Source organism: Xenopus tropicalis, chromosome 2 (assembly GCF_000004195.4).
Source record: "Xenopus tropicalis strain Nigerian chromosome 2, UCB_Xtro_10.0, whole genome shotgun sequence".
Lineage (NCBI taxonomy): Eukaryota > Metazoa > Chordata > Amphibia > Anura > Pipidae > Xenopus > Xenopus tropicalis.
The window spans coordinates 61,798,750-61,816,476 of NC_030678.2; the positions used below are offsets into that span (position 1 = coordinate 61,798,750).

Sequence of the window (17,727 nt, forward strand, 5' to 3'; positions counted from 1 at the left end):
GCATTGAATTGCCCCCAATGTAATGCAACAAATACATAGCTATAAATTAAATGAATAGTTGATTAATCACATATGCAGATACACAGTCCAGTACAAGATAATATCCCAGCAACTGACCTCTGCTTAAGCTACTTAATTTTATGATTTTATGATTTGTGATGGGCACATGTGATAATTAGAATGGTAAACACATTTTCAGTTTCCTTCCCCAAGTTCGGTAGTCATATGCCAGCAAGTTAATATCTGTTTTTGCTATTGGTTTTTAATGGTATCGTATTTTTTATTCTTAATTAATTTTCAGTTCATTCTGAGTAATCTGTACAGTAAATATTATCTCACTTATGACACATTAAAAAAATATTTTAAAAAATGAATAATAAATATATAGAAAAAAATATCCTATTTGTTGTTTATGTTGTAGAAAAACTAATGCAAAATATTGATGAATAAACTATGAGAGTATGTGATATAAATAAAGACTGCTTTGAATTCCCTATCCTCTTCTATACTAGTGCTTTGAGAGTATAGTCAAGGCTCACATCACATCTTTACTCCCTGCTTCACTTGATCCGCTCCAGTTTGCCTACAGGTCAAATAGATCTACAGACGATGCAATAGCAATTGCACTTCACACTGCCCTCTCCCACCTGGACCAGAGAAACACATACGTGCGGATGCTGTTCATTGACTATAGCTCCACTTTCAACACCATTGTACCATCCAGACTTGTCATGAAACTCCGTGACCTGAACATCGGTTCCTCCCTGTGCAGCTGGATCCTGGACTTCCTGACAAACAGACCTCAGGTGGTTTGGATCGGCAACATCACCTCATCCACACTGACACTTAGCACTTGTGCCCGCCAGGGATGTGTGCTCAGCCCCCTGCTGTACACCCTGTTCACCCATGACTATACAGCAACACATAGCTCCAATACTATCATCAAATTTGCAGACGACACCACCATCATCAGCTGCATTTCTGATGGAGAGGAGTCGGCATACAGGGCAGAGGTGAGAGCCCTGACATCATGGTGCCGGGACAACAACCTGCTGCTCAACGTCAGCAAAACTAAGGAGCTCATTGTGGATTACAGGAGAGTGCAGGGAGGAGGCCATACCCCCATTCACATTGAGGGAGCAGTGGTGGAGAGAGTCAGCTACTTTAGATTCCTGGGCATCAATATCAGTGAGGATATGAGTTGGTCTCACCACGTTGGTTGATCACAAAAGCTGCAAGACAGCGGCTCTTCTTTCTGCGGCGCCTGAGGAGGTTCGGGATGGACAAACTTCTATCGATGCACCATTAAGAATATTCTGTCCGGCTGTATCACCACCTGGTATGGCAGCTGTAATGCTTTGGACCGCAAAGCTCTGCAGAGGGTGGTGAGATCAGCGCAGTGCATCACCAGGATCACCATCAGGCAGGCAGTACAGGAGCATCCAGTCCCGCACCAGCAGATATAGAGACAGTTTCTACCCACAAGCCATCAGGCTTCTGAACTGCTGACATTCTGCACACACCAACACACTCTCCCCATAACTACTAGTCTTTTGCAGTGTCACTTTAAGCAAAGCCCCTTTAAATCCTCACTGCACAATTTCAAATATTTCATTGCATTTTTTTATTGTAAATACTTGTACCTTTATTGCACACTTTTATTATATTTAATATTTTTTTTTTTGTCTATGTAAAGCTGGGAGGAAAACGGGTAAAAAAAAATTCATTACGGTATTTGTATATTCATTGTTATTTGTATATGACAATAAAACTTGAAACTTGAAACCTGAAGATACACTGGAGCTACACTTCTGAGAGATTCTGAGGAATGTCTCACACAAATGACAACCTCTAACACTGGTTGAAGGATTTTGCTGCAGGCATACTTAACAACAGTGGTGCTAATGAGATTCTGTCCATCAAGAGAGCAGATTGAGTATTCCATTTTGTAGCAAAATAAGACTGGGTTTAAGAGAGCTGATGATTGACCAAAAAGAACATTGTGGGTCTATCAAGGTTTTGAATGACAAAATTTAGGTGATAACTTGAGGACACACAGGGATGTTTTTATTTAAGATAACTATTTAAGCATACCTTTCAAAATACCTTTCAGCATTCTGAAAGTAAAAAAAAAATCATAATCCAATGCTTCCAGCCCATGCCCAGTTAAAAAAAAAACCCACATAAACAAATCCTCTCTTTTTGTAATCCTCTTCTATTTTCTGGTTGGAAAACTGGGGCTTACCCAGCTTGAAAAGGACGTTGGGGTGTTTGTTTGACATCAAAGTCCTAAATGGTGGGGTCTAGGTAGTTTGCTTCATAATAACTATGAAATATACCATGTACAAGAGTGCTATCACCCCAACATATTTCTAGACTAGTATTTCTGTTAAAACTGTGAATATTAAGGGACAAATATAGGGAATCCATAAGTATCTGAATCATTTGGAACTCATTACAGTTAGATTTCATTGTCTACTATGCTGCAGCCTATTCTATTGTTTATTAATTGGAGTGTGTATATATAACTTCCAAGATGCTTGGCTTTCTTGTTGTAGCATTTATATGACCTTGTTGCACCTTTACCCAATTGGAAATGTTATAATGGTTGCAGTGCGGGTTTACATAATTACATAGGGTTGAAAAAGACCAAAGTCCATCAAGTTCAACCCTTCCAAGTAAACCCAGCACACACACAAAACTGTTTATAGATGTGTTGTCTTTCAACTATTTAATGGCAGAATTTAACAGTAATCATCATTCTTTAATGATTTGTATACCTTTTAAATAAATGTGGCCGGAGTCAATTGGTATGTTTTCTATGCTGGCATAAATAAATTCTGAAATTTGCCCCATGTCAGTGCAAATTTTGCTGAGTGTAGGGAACATTACTTCTTTCTTTAATTCTTCTTAAGAATTCTTCTCTATACTGCCTGTACACATGGTATACGAGCTAGAGCTACAATCAGATTAGCCTGCACTTTCTTTACAGATCTAGATGTCATATATAGATTATGATAATACAGTAATTGTCCATGTACAGCATTTAAGTGAAATGACCATAAGGCAGCTCTTACACTATACCCAAATATGTAATAAAAGCTGCAATGTTTGCCCAGCTGCAGTAACCAATAGCAACAAATAATTTTACCTCAGGTAGACTTGCTTGTATCATATCTTTATTATATACAATATGGGTATATTTTATATATATATATATATATATATATATATATATATATAAAGGTTGTGTATTTGGGGATATGTAAATACTAGATAGCATTAGAATACAACAAATGCAAGCCCTGAACACACGTTGTTGATCAGACAACTGCTAAATCCCCTCCCCAATTACAAAAGTTAGTTGTAAATTCAGTCATTCTGTCCTCAAGCTTCCTTTTACACCTTCTATTGTCCTGAACTTCAAGTCTTCATGCATTTATGCCCAACTCTCTTAAATGAAACAAATAGTCACTGATAGTGATGAGCGAAATTTTTTGCCAGGCATGGATTTGCGGTGAATTTCCACATTTCGCCATTGGCGAGTTTTTTTTCCGACAAACAGGTGCAAAATTTTGCAGTGAAAAAATACGCCATGCGTCAGAAAATGTAGCGCATAAAAACAAATTGTTGCAAGTGTCAAAACTATGACAAAATTTACAAATTGCGGAAAATAGCACGTGCAGCAATTTTTTTTGCATTTGTGAATTTTTCACCATTTCGTAAATCTTTTCAAAGCTTTGTGAATTTTAAGTCGAAGTGAAACAAGATTCCCTCATCACGAGTCACTGACCAGAACTTGGCACATACCTGTACATCTATGTAAGTTAATAGAATGGTTTAAGTTTAGTTAGTGTGTTCCTTTAGTGAGGACCAGACTGAATGGAAGGATGAGTATAAGGGAGGCAGTGGAATTACATATTCACATTTGTTATAATTTTTGTAAATAACTGAATCTAATTTATTTTGATTTATTTTGATTCAGTGTTTTTTTGTATTTTGCATGTTTGTTTTTCTGTAGATATGTGTCAAGTGTATATTTCTGATTGAACTATCCCTTTTATTGTATGTGTATATAAGAATAAATATACATATTTACATAAACATATCCTTGGGCAACAAATAACAAGCTATTTGCTTTCAAACAGGTGGCCAGTAAATGCTTCCTCTGCTGATTACTTTGTGTTTTCCATTAATGAACCTTGAGCACAATACTGCTAAAAGAATAGTACTCCAAAACACAAACTATATTCATTCAGGACTGGCATGGTGGTGAGAGATTGGCAAATTACTCCATTATTCAAAAAGGAATCCCGTTCTCAGCCTAAAAACTATAGGCCTGTTAGATTGACACCAGTGGTAGGAAAGCTTTTGTAAGGGATTAATAAGGGATAGAATACTTGAATACATTGCAAATCACAATCCTATAAGTTTGTGCCAGCATGGTTTTATACGTAACAGATCTTACCTGATTAATTAAATTGCGTTTTATGAGGAGGTGAACTTGCTCCTCATATGTCGCCTGCGGCTATTTTTTTTGTCGAGCGGCTATTCTTTTGTTGCCCACGGCTATTCTTTTGACGCATGACTATTCTTTTGTTGTGCGGCTATTCTTTTGTCACACGGCTATTCTTTTGACGCCCGCAACTATTCTTTTTTGACGTGCGACTATTCTTTTGATGCGGGCGAAATTTTTGGACGAGCGGCAAATTTTTTTCATCCGTTTCGCGAAACAATCCGCCAGTGGCGAATCCATGCCTGGCAAAACATAACTATTGAGGAATATTGGCCTAGAACATAATATTTGCACTTGGATAGAGATATGGCTAAAGGATAGATTACAAAGAGTGTTGGTAAAAGGAACATTTTCTAATTGGGCCAGTATTGTTAGTGGAATACCACAGGGGTCTGTCCTTGGACAGTTGCTTTTTATTAATGACCTGGAGGTGGGCATTAAAAGTACTGTTTTTATTTTTGCTGACAATACTAAATTGTACAAACATATAAGATGGATGCAGGATGCTGCCACTTTGCAGAGCAATTTGACAAAACTGGAAAACTGGGCAGCAAAATGGAAAATGAAGTTCAATGTTGAAAAGTGCAAATGTATGTACTTTGGTAGAAATAATTTAATGCGAGTTATACACTAAATGGTAGTGTGTTGGGGGGATCCTTAATTGAGAAGGATCTGGGGATTTTTGTAGATAACAAGTTGTCTAATTCCAGGCTTTGTCATTCTGTGGCTACTAAAGCAAATAAAGTGCTGTCTTGCATAAAAAAGGGCATTAACAAACATACTTTTGCCTCTTTATAAGTCTTTGGTAAGGCCTCACCTTGAGTATGCAGTGCAGTTTGGGGCTCCAGTCCTCAAAAAGGATATTAATGTGCTAGAGAGAGTGCAGAGACGTGCAACTAAATTGGTAAAAGAGATGGAGAAAAGGCACTTGCGAAGGTACATGATTACTCTGTACAAGTACATTAGAGGGGATTATAGACAGATAGGGGATGTTCTTTTTTCCATAAAAAGGATCAGCGCACCAGAGGCCACCCCTTTAGATTAGAAGAACAGAACTTGCATTTGGTTGCATTTGGTTTTTCATGATAAGGGCAGTGGAATGCCCTTTCCAGTGATGTTGTAATGGCAGATTCTGTTACTGTCTTTAAGAGGGGATTGGATGATTTCTTGAACAAGCATTAACATTAACATATTGTGATACTGGTATATATGGTTTATGTATGTGAGTGTATAGATAGGTTAGTATAGGTTTATGTGTGCTGAGTTCACTTGGAATGGTTGAACCCAACTTAATCATGTAACTATAGCTATGTTATATATTATCTTTCTATTCATATTCCAGTCACTCAAACAACTCCTTGGTTGCTAAGGTAATTTGGACCCTAGCAACCAGATAACGTCTGGAGCTTTCTGGATAACGGGTTTTCGGATAAAGGATCCCATGCCTGTACTAGTATTTGTGTGCTGTACTTTTTTTACTGTAAAGAAAAGTACTGATGGCAGGGACAAACACTGCAATATACAAATATAAATATACAGATATTAAATCCCATGCAGTATGGTACATAGGATAAAGGAGATCCCTGTCCTATAGAGCTTACAATCTAAAAACATTAATACTGTAATTTTACTTCTGACACTCAACTTGCATTTCTTTTTCTTATAACATGCAAAAGAGATTTCCAAAATATTGCTTCAATTCTCTGAAAGCCTTGTTAACAGCCATTGGGTTAATAATTAAAATAAATAAAGTGTGTTGAACCCTTGTGGCTGTAACAGTTTGTTTTAGAAAGGCCCTAGATCCCTAGTTGTTTTTGCATTTCTTATTCTGTGAAGAAGTGTTTTACAATGCTGGAAGGTAATGAGAAAGTTTCTGTGCCATTTCTTTTTCCTTTCTGTAGATCAATACACCGGTCAGCAAAAATAAAATAAAGAAAAGAGCAGATTAAGTAAAACATTTGTCTAGACTGAAGCAGCAACAGCAGCATGTAATCAGGTGGTTCATGAATCTCATGAAGCACGCGCTAATTCTTTCTGTGGCAGCACACACAAAAAGTGTAATATATAAAAATGAAACGCTGAGTAAATACTGGCAGAAAAGCTGAGTATTCTTTTCTTTGTTCAGCACAAGAAAAAGCAGCCATAGCCCAGCATATTGTCTGTGACCCTGTTTTCCATATATGTAAACTAAACAAAAATGTTTCATTAACCCTTCCAACGTAAGTGTCAGCCTCTGCTAATAACTGTTTAATTTATAGCATAAGAAAATTGTTAAAGCAAATTTTAGTTGGATTAATTTTAAAGTGGAGTCAGCCTGTCCCTATTTCAAAAAACTTTGCTCCAAATGGCCAAGCCTATGTGGCTCTTATATACATATCTGGGAATATTGGATGAAGAAATTTTATGCATATTTTTCAAGATATGTGTGTATGGTTGTGGGGAGTCAGTATTCATTTTTACCCATAGGGACATAACTACAGAGGAAGCAGACCCTACGGTTTGGGGGGGGGGGGGGCAGGTGTGTATGGTTCCCAGTAAAGCCCTAATTAATGACCAGTTTCAATATATCTTAGTAGAACAGGTCATGTTTTGGGGCCCTAAACTGAATTTGCAGTGTGGCCCAATAAATACAGTTACACCCTGTTTGCAGTGTAACTGGTGGATGCTATTCATTACTGCACATACAGGACAGAAATGAGCATGTCAATGTTTTCTATGTTGGTAGGAACAATGCCTATGTGTTAATCACCCCTTCAAATCTTTTTTATTAAATGTCCGGTTTGTGCTTTTTAAAGACTAATTTATTTTGAATTGGCTTTGGTGGACTGACTATGGGCTTTCTGAGAATGTAATTTAGAAAGTGAACCTAATTAACCATGTGGATAATGGACTATGCTAAAATATGAAATCCTGTATATTTGATTGGTACCAGACAAATTACAAATACAATTATGGAGAAAATGTACAGTTTGAGGTCATTTTAATATTTACCAAAATCATTGTTTAAAATGTTGTTTATTCTTTACCAATTCATTGTTTTTTGCCATTATAAATCCTTACTATCAACAAAATATTTTTCTTTTTAATATGTGGTTTTGGGCATATGACCAAAAATATAAAAAAAGTCCCATTTTCAAGAGGTCCTCAGTCCTTAAAGGAGAAGAAAAGGCAAAGTCACTGGGGGTGCCAAAATGTTAGGCACCCCTAAGTGACTTAAATCGCATACCTTTTACCCCGGGCTGGTGCCCCTGTTCTGAGAGAACAGCACCAGCCCGAGGTACCTGCAGCGCTTCTTCTTTCCTGCTTCGCTTGCTCGTGCATGCGCAGTAGAGTGAAAAAGCCAAACTTTAACAGAGTAGGCGTTTCACTCTAATGCGCATGCGCCGGTCCCGGGAATTTGCCGGCAAAACGAAGCAGGAAGCGCTCGCTACAGGTACCCCGGGCTGGTGTTGTTTTCTCCTAACAGGGGCACCAGCCCGGGGTACAAGTTAAACGATTAAAGTCACTTGGGGGTGCCTAACATTTTTGCACCCCCAAGTGTCTTAGCCTTTCCTTCTACTTTAAGCTTTTTTTGCATAATAGATGACATATTTGTTTCTTGAGGTGGAATTGTTTGTATTAATGTGATGTAATTAGATAAATATAGATAGATAGATAGATAGATAGATAGATAGATAGATAGATTACAGATAGATAGATAGATGAGAAATTATTTAAAAAAATTATAGATTTTATAGTTTTATATACTACTTTAAAAATAAATGTTCAGTGAGATATTTTTAAGTAATTTATCTGGTTTTATTTTGGGAGCACATTAGACACATATAAAATATGTGTGGGAAAGGTGGAGCTTACTTACCCCACTATGATGCATCTCTGTCTCTGTCTTTAGTCCCCAGTGATTTTATACACTGACATTTGCCACCAGCTAGGGAGTGATATAAATGGAGAGAAGGTGGTAGGATAGAAAGGAAAAACTTTGAAACTATAACAGATGGGAAGATGAGCATTGACATGGCAACATGAACATTAAGGCACTACACCTCTGTTATTTCCCAAAGTCATCACCTTGCAGAAGATAGTGTGTAGCAGAGAAAAAGGAATAGCTTTGGTAGTTAAAAGCATTACTGACACTTTTCTACAATGACCCTAAGTATCTGAAATCTTGGGGATAACACAATTTTTAAATTACTGTAGTTTAAAAACTACAACAGCCTAAACATAGTATCCTGAAAAAAGATGGGCTGCTGAGCACTACCATTTAGAAAAATGTGAAGAAACACTTTTTAGTGATCTTGGTCTAAGATGTCAGGAAACTGTGGTTTAGAAATAGACCGCTGTAGGGATGATACAGCAGAAAAATTAAAATACTGTCAGTATCCCTTTTGAAGCTCTTGATGGTACTGTATAAAGAAACATATCTTTGTGCTTATTCTCACCTGTTTTATCAAAATAAATACAGGATTTGGTAAAAAAGGAATATTTCTTTTTCACTGTGTTTGATAGAAAGCTCTGTAAAGATCTTGGAATGATTTTGGAAGAATGGAAAGTTTTTTGTTGTTTGAGCCAGATATTGTAAACTCATTTTACTATACCAAAGAGGATTTGTCTGTGGGGATACAATGCCACTTACCAATATTTCTTGGAACTACAATAATGTCAGGGTGATTTAACTTTTGTTAATCTGCACAGTGTGAATGATGACAGGCTCCTGACACAATGAATAGAGTCCAGTAAGACATGCAGAAATGCTGCCTCTTAGCTTAATCATTGCTCATTTTCCATCAGAATTAATTAGTGCATGATCTGGAAAAGATTAATCTACCAAAAATCAAACCACTGGCATATAAAAATTGGTATATACGTAAGCATGTGTATTTACATAGCTGTGCAGAACCGTCCACTACATTTATAATAGGGATGCACCGAACCCACTTTTTTGGGTTCGGCCGAACCTCCGAACCCACCCCGACGGATTCTGCTGAATCCTGAACCGAATCCGAATCCTATTTAGCACAAGTTAATTATCCCCCCTACCATTTAACCCTTCTGAATGGTAATTAGCATATGCTAATTAGGATTTGGATTCGGTTCGTCCGGGCCTGTGGATTCGGCCAAAACCGAATCCTTCAAAAAAAGGCTGGATTCAGCCCAAATTCCGAACCGAATCCGGGATTCAGTGCATCCCTAATTTATAATGAAATAAGGTATAATGCAATAGAAAAACTATTCCAATAAAAAATAAGCATGCAGATACACTGGCATTTAGGTAAAAAAAAAATAATAAAAAAAATATATATACAGTAATACAGTATATATATATATATATATACTGTATATATATATATATATATATATATATATATATATATATATATATATATATATATATATATTAAAGGCAAGCAGGTAGAAATCTATGCACCAGAGAAATTGCAAACTCACAATATACTATCTATACAGAAGAAAAATGTCAAAATATAAGGCTGATTAGTAATTAATGCAGATTATTACTACATGGCAGCTCAGAAACCAGAGCAAATAGCATCAGAATTTAATAATCAGCCCTTTAGCATCAGCCTATATTACAGGCCAACCTTATTTTCTGCATCATAATTTGCGACAACCCCTAAACTCAGCTTTTTAAGAGCTGCTTAGAGCACACTGAGCATATGAGTGTTTCTCAGACACTTTCCAAGATGGTTACCCACTGTGACAAGTTTGAAGGCCTGGATTATTGCTGCTATTGAGATGCTAAAACTTTAGTCTGGCGCAATAAGTACAATATATAAAATATGGCATTTTTAGCCATATTCATTTTTAGAGTTCAGTTCTCCTTTAAATATTAAATAAACCAATAGGATTGTTTAATTAAATAAGGTACTTGTTTATTATTATTTATTATTATTATTACAGAGAAAAGGGAATCAATTCTAAAAATTTAATTATTTGATTAAAATGGAGATGGCCTTTCTGTAATTCCATTCTGGATTTTAGATAACAGATCATATACCTATACTGTATTTGGAGTAAAGACTGAATTTATTTCCAACATATCTTGGACTGTTTTTCTTTTCAAAACATGTACCAGAAACTATAATAAAAATATGAGTCATGTAAGACTGATAGTGTATCTTTGATTCTTTAGGGGCTTACAGAATTACTTGAAACCTTTTTGTTATCAAATGTTGAGATTTTGACAAGAACTGCAGCTACAATACTAAAGTACTATTCAGTTATTTTTGCTAAATTTGTGAAATTTTCATTCACCATGCAATAATCATGTCCCCTAGTTTTTATCCAAACCCCAGCAAAAATAAATCAGTTCAAATAAGAAATAGAGTCCAAAAAGGACAACTGCAAAATACTGAGCCATCACTGTGTGCTATATACTAAAAGCAAAATGTTAATGTCTCCTTCAAAGACATATTTTTAATATTAATATTCTATCCAAAATAGTATAGCAAAGTAGAAGTAATTATCAAACATATATGTCATACTATTGTTACATGATCATATGATAAATGGAAGACACTTCTAGATAGCTAGAAGGGCCTTACTCATTCCATTTAATTTGAATTTCCATATATTAGTAGGGTCCCTGTTTTTTCAAATGATCTGATAACCTTAATTTGTGCTGACCTAGGAATTGCAACACACTTATATATTCAATGAATATTTAAGCAGCTGAACTGAACATTTTTTCCATAGCCTTTGAACCATTCAATTTTTTCATTTTTAAATACAGAAATGATGTTCTCTTCAGCAAGCAGATGTAGTTCTGGAGAGTTATACAGCATGAAGGGCAGTACATTGGTAGGATCCTAAATATCCTTTTTCATAACTTCTTCTTAGCTATTTCCATTCCCAAACACAATAAATAACTGTCGTCTTCTAGCTGCTTTATAAGAATGGTGCCTGTGTCCGTACTCTATGTTTTATAGCTCTCCAAAGATCACAGATCACCCCTCAATATAAACCTTACCATTTTGACAAACTGCTATATTTGTACTACTTTAACTCTCTATAATATATAATATCAAAGCTACAGGCTTTTTGAGACTGGGGATGTATATTAAAGAAGATATTTGAAAGCAGTGCTGCAGCATAAGATAGGACTTTTATTTACTACAAAATGAAAGATATGGTCAAGGGTCTGAAAGCTTTTGCAAGGCAATGTATTTACTCCAAGACAGTGCATACTGCTAATAGCCATTAATATTTCTAATCTTGCCAAAATACTTTACACTAAGTAGGTCAGAGCAGTGTCGTCCACTACATATTATATTCCATGGATACATTCAGTACAAGTAATGCACAGAAAATCTTTTAGTGAAGCACTAAGCTGAACTTCTTTCTGAAATCGCTATATATGCTTATGTCTTTTAAAGTACTCTGAGTACTACCTCTCTGACTATTGTATTATTTATAAAATAATAAAAGTCACATTTTAGTAGTATTTATACAAGGACTTTTTTGCTATTTTTTCTATTGTGGTGCACATAACTAAGCAAAGATGTTTCTTTGGCAAGTGTAAAATAGTTGCTTATATTTAGTTGTAGCTGTACAAATATCCCTTAGGATTTTACAAAGTCTGCCAAAACATTCAGTAAGGTTGTACTAAAATTAAATTTACACCTTTGTTCGAAATAAAGAATGAGGCATGAGTGAACTGGCCTTACCTTTGTTGTTTTTACTTTGTTTCCAGTACTACAACTCCATCCAGACAAGTCTGGTAAAACTTTGCAGTCTTCTCCTTCTAAACATGGCTCCATTTGACACCACCACTTCTGGATAACTATAGAAGCTGTAAATGTAGTCATAATAACTCAGTAACACATAGGTAATACCAACCAAGATATAATTGTTATTGAATGCAATTGTTATTGTTATTGGGCTTATTTAATGTGGACATTTTTTAGTAGACCTAAAGTATGGTGAACCAAATTACAGAAAGACCCCAGATCCTGAGCATTCTGAATGACCGGTCCCTTTATTATTTTATACTCCTATACTCCTAGACTTTTAGATCAATGTCAGTGGCATTGTTTTTCCACCCATAAATTGCAGAAAAACTTCCAGTACCTCCAGTATTTAAAAGCATATTATCATGGTAAAAAGTATGATAGCATCTGTAGTCCAGCAAGCACAGGAGTTGATTCTCAAAGCAGCACTGCATAATAAATATGTACCACTCCAGTAACATTGGTCCCACTTGAGGATGCAACTTGAGTCCTACCACTCTTTAGATTTGTTTTCTTTCTTGTTTTTGTGCAATTGCAACTCTATTATATATATATATATATATATATATAATTTATTTTTTCTAAACAGCCTAAACAGAAATGATTTAACCTTCTGATGCTTGATTACAGTCTATGTATATGTTAGATAACAGTGAGCTGACTAACATAGAGTTAGTAGTGTTTTGCTAAGAATAAGTAGTGTCACTTAAGAATTCCATTGCATCTTGTAAGTGAGTAAGTCTAGGGTGCCTTTTGTGGAAAGCTAGCGTTAAAGTGTAAAGTTATATTCCTTAGAACATAAGACTCATTTTGGCTCACTAGGTTTAATTTTATTTTTAGTGATGAGTGAATCCCGTTTGGCTTCGCCATAAAATTCGCAAAACGGGAAGAAAATTCGCAAAACGGCGAAAAGTTCATGAAACACATTTGTTGCACTATTTTTTTGGTTTTATTGGCTCTTTTTTTATGCGACTGCACCTTTTCTTGCCGCTACCGCGCCCAATTTGCAAATTTTGCCACAGCAAATTTTCATGGCCAATGGTGAAATGCGGAAATTCGCTGTGAATCCATGCCTGGCCAAAAAAATTCGATCATCACTATTTATTTAATGTGTGTGTAGCACTGTGTACTTTCAGTACCAAAATGAGTTGTACTGTGTAATAGTAAATACTAATTGACTATAAAAGGACAGGATATTGACAAAAACATCCTATACTTTGACAATGTATGCATTTTACATACTCTACATTTATAGGATATGTGAGAAGGAAGAGCTTGCACAACTCAGCACAATAAATTGAATAGATGCAGGATCTGAAATAACTACAAATACATTGGATCAAAATATTATTATGGTGAAGAAAGGATGAGTTTAGACTGAAACACTGACAAAAAATAAATGTTTTTTTTGACACCTTCAATAAATTTTAATCTACTGTACAAGTCTATGTTTTTTAACATACAGTGACAATGTTCTTTACTTTCTGAACAGTAATAACAGTTTCATAGTGCACGCACAGTAACATTTCATAAGGAGATCTATTAATCACTCTCCAGTCCATCCATTTTCATATTTACTTTACACAGAGAAAATAGTTCTTACCATCGACACATGATGGTGCTGCTCTTGTGGTTCCTGCAACTTGTCCAGGAAAACAAGAGCATTTTACTGTTTGTGACCGCTCCTCAATCTTGTTCTTATTGCAGCATCTATGGGCAGCGATTACTTCACATGTACCCGGTTCAACGTGAACTGCAAAGACATGAAAATCCAGCTGTCAGACAACTTGAAACCATCCTGGATTTATAGATACTTTTCCTCTAAGAAGTAAAATACCAGTAATTGCACAAATCCCTTTGAAAGACAGTAAAGAGCATTGCATCAGTACACTGAAGTCCAGATATACATTGTTCCTTCAGTGTTTTTACATCATGGAATCACAGTTATGTGCCTACAGAGATCTTGATGTTGGCAGTCAAATAAACTCATCAACTGTAATTGATAGACAAATATAACTACCTTCTGCTGTGCTAAATAACCATAATCATTCACTCAGTACTATTTATGGGGTAGAAGTCATACAGTACAAGTGATATGCTTTCATAAAGAAACACTCAGTTCCCAGAATGTCAGCCAAAAGGGCAGTGATCTGTAACCATCATTATTTGATTTTTTTTAAAACAGAATGGAAATGGATAAAAGCAGAATAGCAAAACCACAATTGTAAATGTCATTACAATGTCTTTTCTTCCAAGTCTAATAATGCCCCTGAAAAATAAATGTGGAGAGTCAGACTGTGGTTTCGATGACAAGTGGTCAAGAGAGCATGAGCTACCTCTATAATTTTTTTTTTATTCATTTTTGCTACTGGTTAAGTCATGAAATATACAGTAAAATTAAATGAACACATTTGCCCAACCGTAACAAATATATTAACACATTTATGAACTAAGAATACTTACTTCCTAAGATTCAGACTCTTCTAGCCAGTTTGTAAATTTTATAATTGCTTACCAAAAAAAAGTTAATGGTAATGCATACAACCATTTTGTAACTATATAACTAAATACACTATATTTACTACTTTCTATTTACTATTACTATGGGACATACGGGACATATTTTCTATCATAGAAATAACTGAGGTAGGCGCAGATTTTATAAAATGATTTTATAAAGTGATCTATTGTGTTGCCTTTATGTCTCTAAGGTACAGATGAAGCGATGTCAGCCTTGTGCCAAAGGGCTCAGACTTGTCACTGGTATTAATTTTACAAGATTAATTACCCAGATAATCATAGCCAACATTATCAGCCTCTCTTAGGCACAAGAATTATGTCACCTGTTTCAACAGGACTGGCTTTTGCAGGCAACTTGAAGCTTATTCCCATTTTTATTAGAACCTTCTAACAGGCCATCTTTAATAAAATATTTTGACCCCAATTTAAAGTTTGTATATTCTAAATCATTTTAATGAATGTGATTTATGTTGAAGCATTGTTTTAAATTAAAGTTTATCTTTGTCTTTAGATAACTGTTCTTGTCCAAGGAATTAAATCTGCTTTCATTCAGTTGTTCTTGGAATTCTGAGAAGGAAGAGTGTACGTATTTTATTATTTGATCCTTTTGTCATTTAGATCCTTATAGTTCTATCCATCTTTGCTATGAAATAATGATGGCCCTCACGGCATAAAGAATAACATGCATACAAATAATGAGACTGACTGGATGTATATTAAATTTAAATAATCAACTCACCATTGCAATATTTAGTTACTTAATATTTTTACAAGTTTACTTTCCAGCTTTCTTTCCTTCTTTCTTCTTCCCTTAATGCAGTCTGTGCTAGTGATGAGCAAATTTGTCCCATTTCGCTTTGCAGAAAAATAAGTGAAAGGACAGGAGAATTTGTGAAATGACGGAAAATCGGCGAAAAACGTTTTGACGCAACCGCGCCCCAATTTGACTCAACAGCAAATTTTTTTGAGGGTGTGACAAATTTTTCTGTGGCAACTTTTCGTGGAAGTTTTGTGAAACAATTTGCCAATGAGGAAATATGGAAATTTGCTGTGAATCCATGCCTGGTGAAAAAATTCACTCATCACTAGTATGTGCCCATACCTGTGCATTCTGTGACGGGGACGCTAGTAATAAAGTTAGGTGAAAAAAAAATCTGCTAATTGTGTGCTGCCTGTGTAGAAAGTCCAGGCTGTTCAACTGTTCATTTAGTATCATCTGCCATCATAGCTTGTCCTGTTGTCATATTTGATAATGTCACACAGGATCAAACCTAATGGCAGAAGCAATGGCAGTTTGCAAGTTGAATTATAATCCAGTATATGGGGATTCCAGGACATGGATAAACATCTCAATGAATGAATAAAGACTGATAGTAAGCAAAAGCAATTCATGTGAGAATGAAGGCAACTATGGTTTTGTCTGTTTCAGTTTCAGAGAAGGGCATTCCACAGTCCTCCAGATTTTATATGAGGCCGAAGGGCTAATTTAATAAAATACAGCAGATGCTAATTTGATCTAATGCATTTACCTATAGCAAATAATCAGCCATTAGCTTTGTTAAAACTACTGTACAAGTCAAAAAATAAAACCTATGGGTAACTGCACTTGTGCAATTAACACTTTGTTAGTAAATCAGTTCCTGTACCTTTTAGCATTAATAATATGCTTAGAAAGCATATTCTCTGCAAAACAGATAAGATACATAAAGGGCATCATTGTGAAGCTGCTTTGTGGTACAAAGCTAAAAAACATGTGAAATTTTGCATCAATAAAGACACTATACACAAACTATTTGTACAGGTATGGGACCTGTTATTCAGAATGCCCAGGACCTGGGGTTTTCTTGACAAGGGGTCTTTATGTAATTTGGATCTCTGTACCTTAAGTCTACTAAAAAATAATTTGAACATTTATTAAACCCAAAAGCAAAGTTTTACTTCCAATAAGGATGAATTGTATCTTAGTTGGGATCAAGTACAAGGTGCTTTTTTAATATTTGAGAGAAAAAGGAAATCATTTTTAAAACTGAGAATTATTTGTTTAAAATGGAGTCTATGGGACATGGCCCTCTATATCCTAATAGGTGTGAATGGCTATGCCATGACTACATTATACTCTTGCACTTTGAGGGTGTTTTACAGTGAGCCACATTCTTTGAACATACTTTGAACCAGCATTAAAACTTTTCCACAGTAAGATGCAATGGCATTTATTTTAACTGCGGTTTAGAGACTCAGATTAAAGTCAGCGGATATGTGGGCATATATAATTTTCTTCATCTGTACGATTAGGAAATCTGAAATTATAAGCAGCACAGTATCTAAAAGATGTTAAAAAGGAATCAGTGCTTTACTGGCCTATGCTATAATCAAGTGGTGCATCCCATTCTTTCATCCACGTTGTTACAGATATATCAGTTAGCTTCCAACAATAGTTTTGATTTAACAGTGCTTGGATGTGACTTCAGAATTGTGCCATTAGATCCACTTAACTCCATCAGTAAAAATAAATTGCATTTATACTCCCTATAAGCTTTAACAGCAGAAAAGGTTGATCCTCCCAATCTATCTAGTTCAAATAGATCCAATACATGAAGTAGAAAAATGAGATTGTTGCTGTTGTTGCTTCTTTCATTATTAAAGTGCAACACATAACCTAATCATTCCTGGGCTTGGGTGTTAATACTGCAGTTCACCAACAGATGGTGACTGACAGCAGGCCTAACTTTATCCAAAAATGTAACATATATATCACTTTTACATAAACTACAGTAAGGATTCAGATTGCTACAACAAATGCAAAATGATGTATTTCTCCCCAGTGTCTGAAATAATCACATCTTCTACCTGAATTGAAAAGGGACTTTATTTAAAAGACTAGCTAGTAAGCTTGTGTCACCATTATTAAACGTGCTGCATGATCTGTATCAGAAATCTGCTAAGCAA

General features: G+C 35.5%; 1 protein-coding gene across 3 annotated transcripts in view; it reads right to left on the reverse strand.

Moving 5' to 3' along the window:
* Positions 1–17,727, reverse strand: part of tafa3 (TAFA chemokine like family member 3) — a 190,724-nt gene that overhangs the window by 9,849 nt on the left and 163,148 nt on the right. For 2 of the 3 annotated variants that reach the window (XM_031896813.1, XM_031896812.1), the window contains 3 exons: positions 13,865–14,014; positions 12,199–12,323; positions 8,375–8,444 (listed from right to left, as the gene is read on the reverse strand). In XM_031896813.1, coding sequence (XP_031752673.1) covers positions 8,421–8,444; positions 12,199–12,323; positions 13,865–14,014 — 299 coding nt within the window. In that variant the 3' untranslated portion in view covers positions 8,375–8,420. Of the gene's footprint in view, positions 1–8,374; positions 8,445–12,198; positions 12,324–13,864; positions 14,015–17,727 lie in introns of those variants that run through there. The other variant, XM_031896814.1, reaches the window with a different exon arrangement.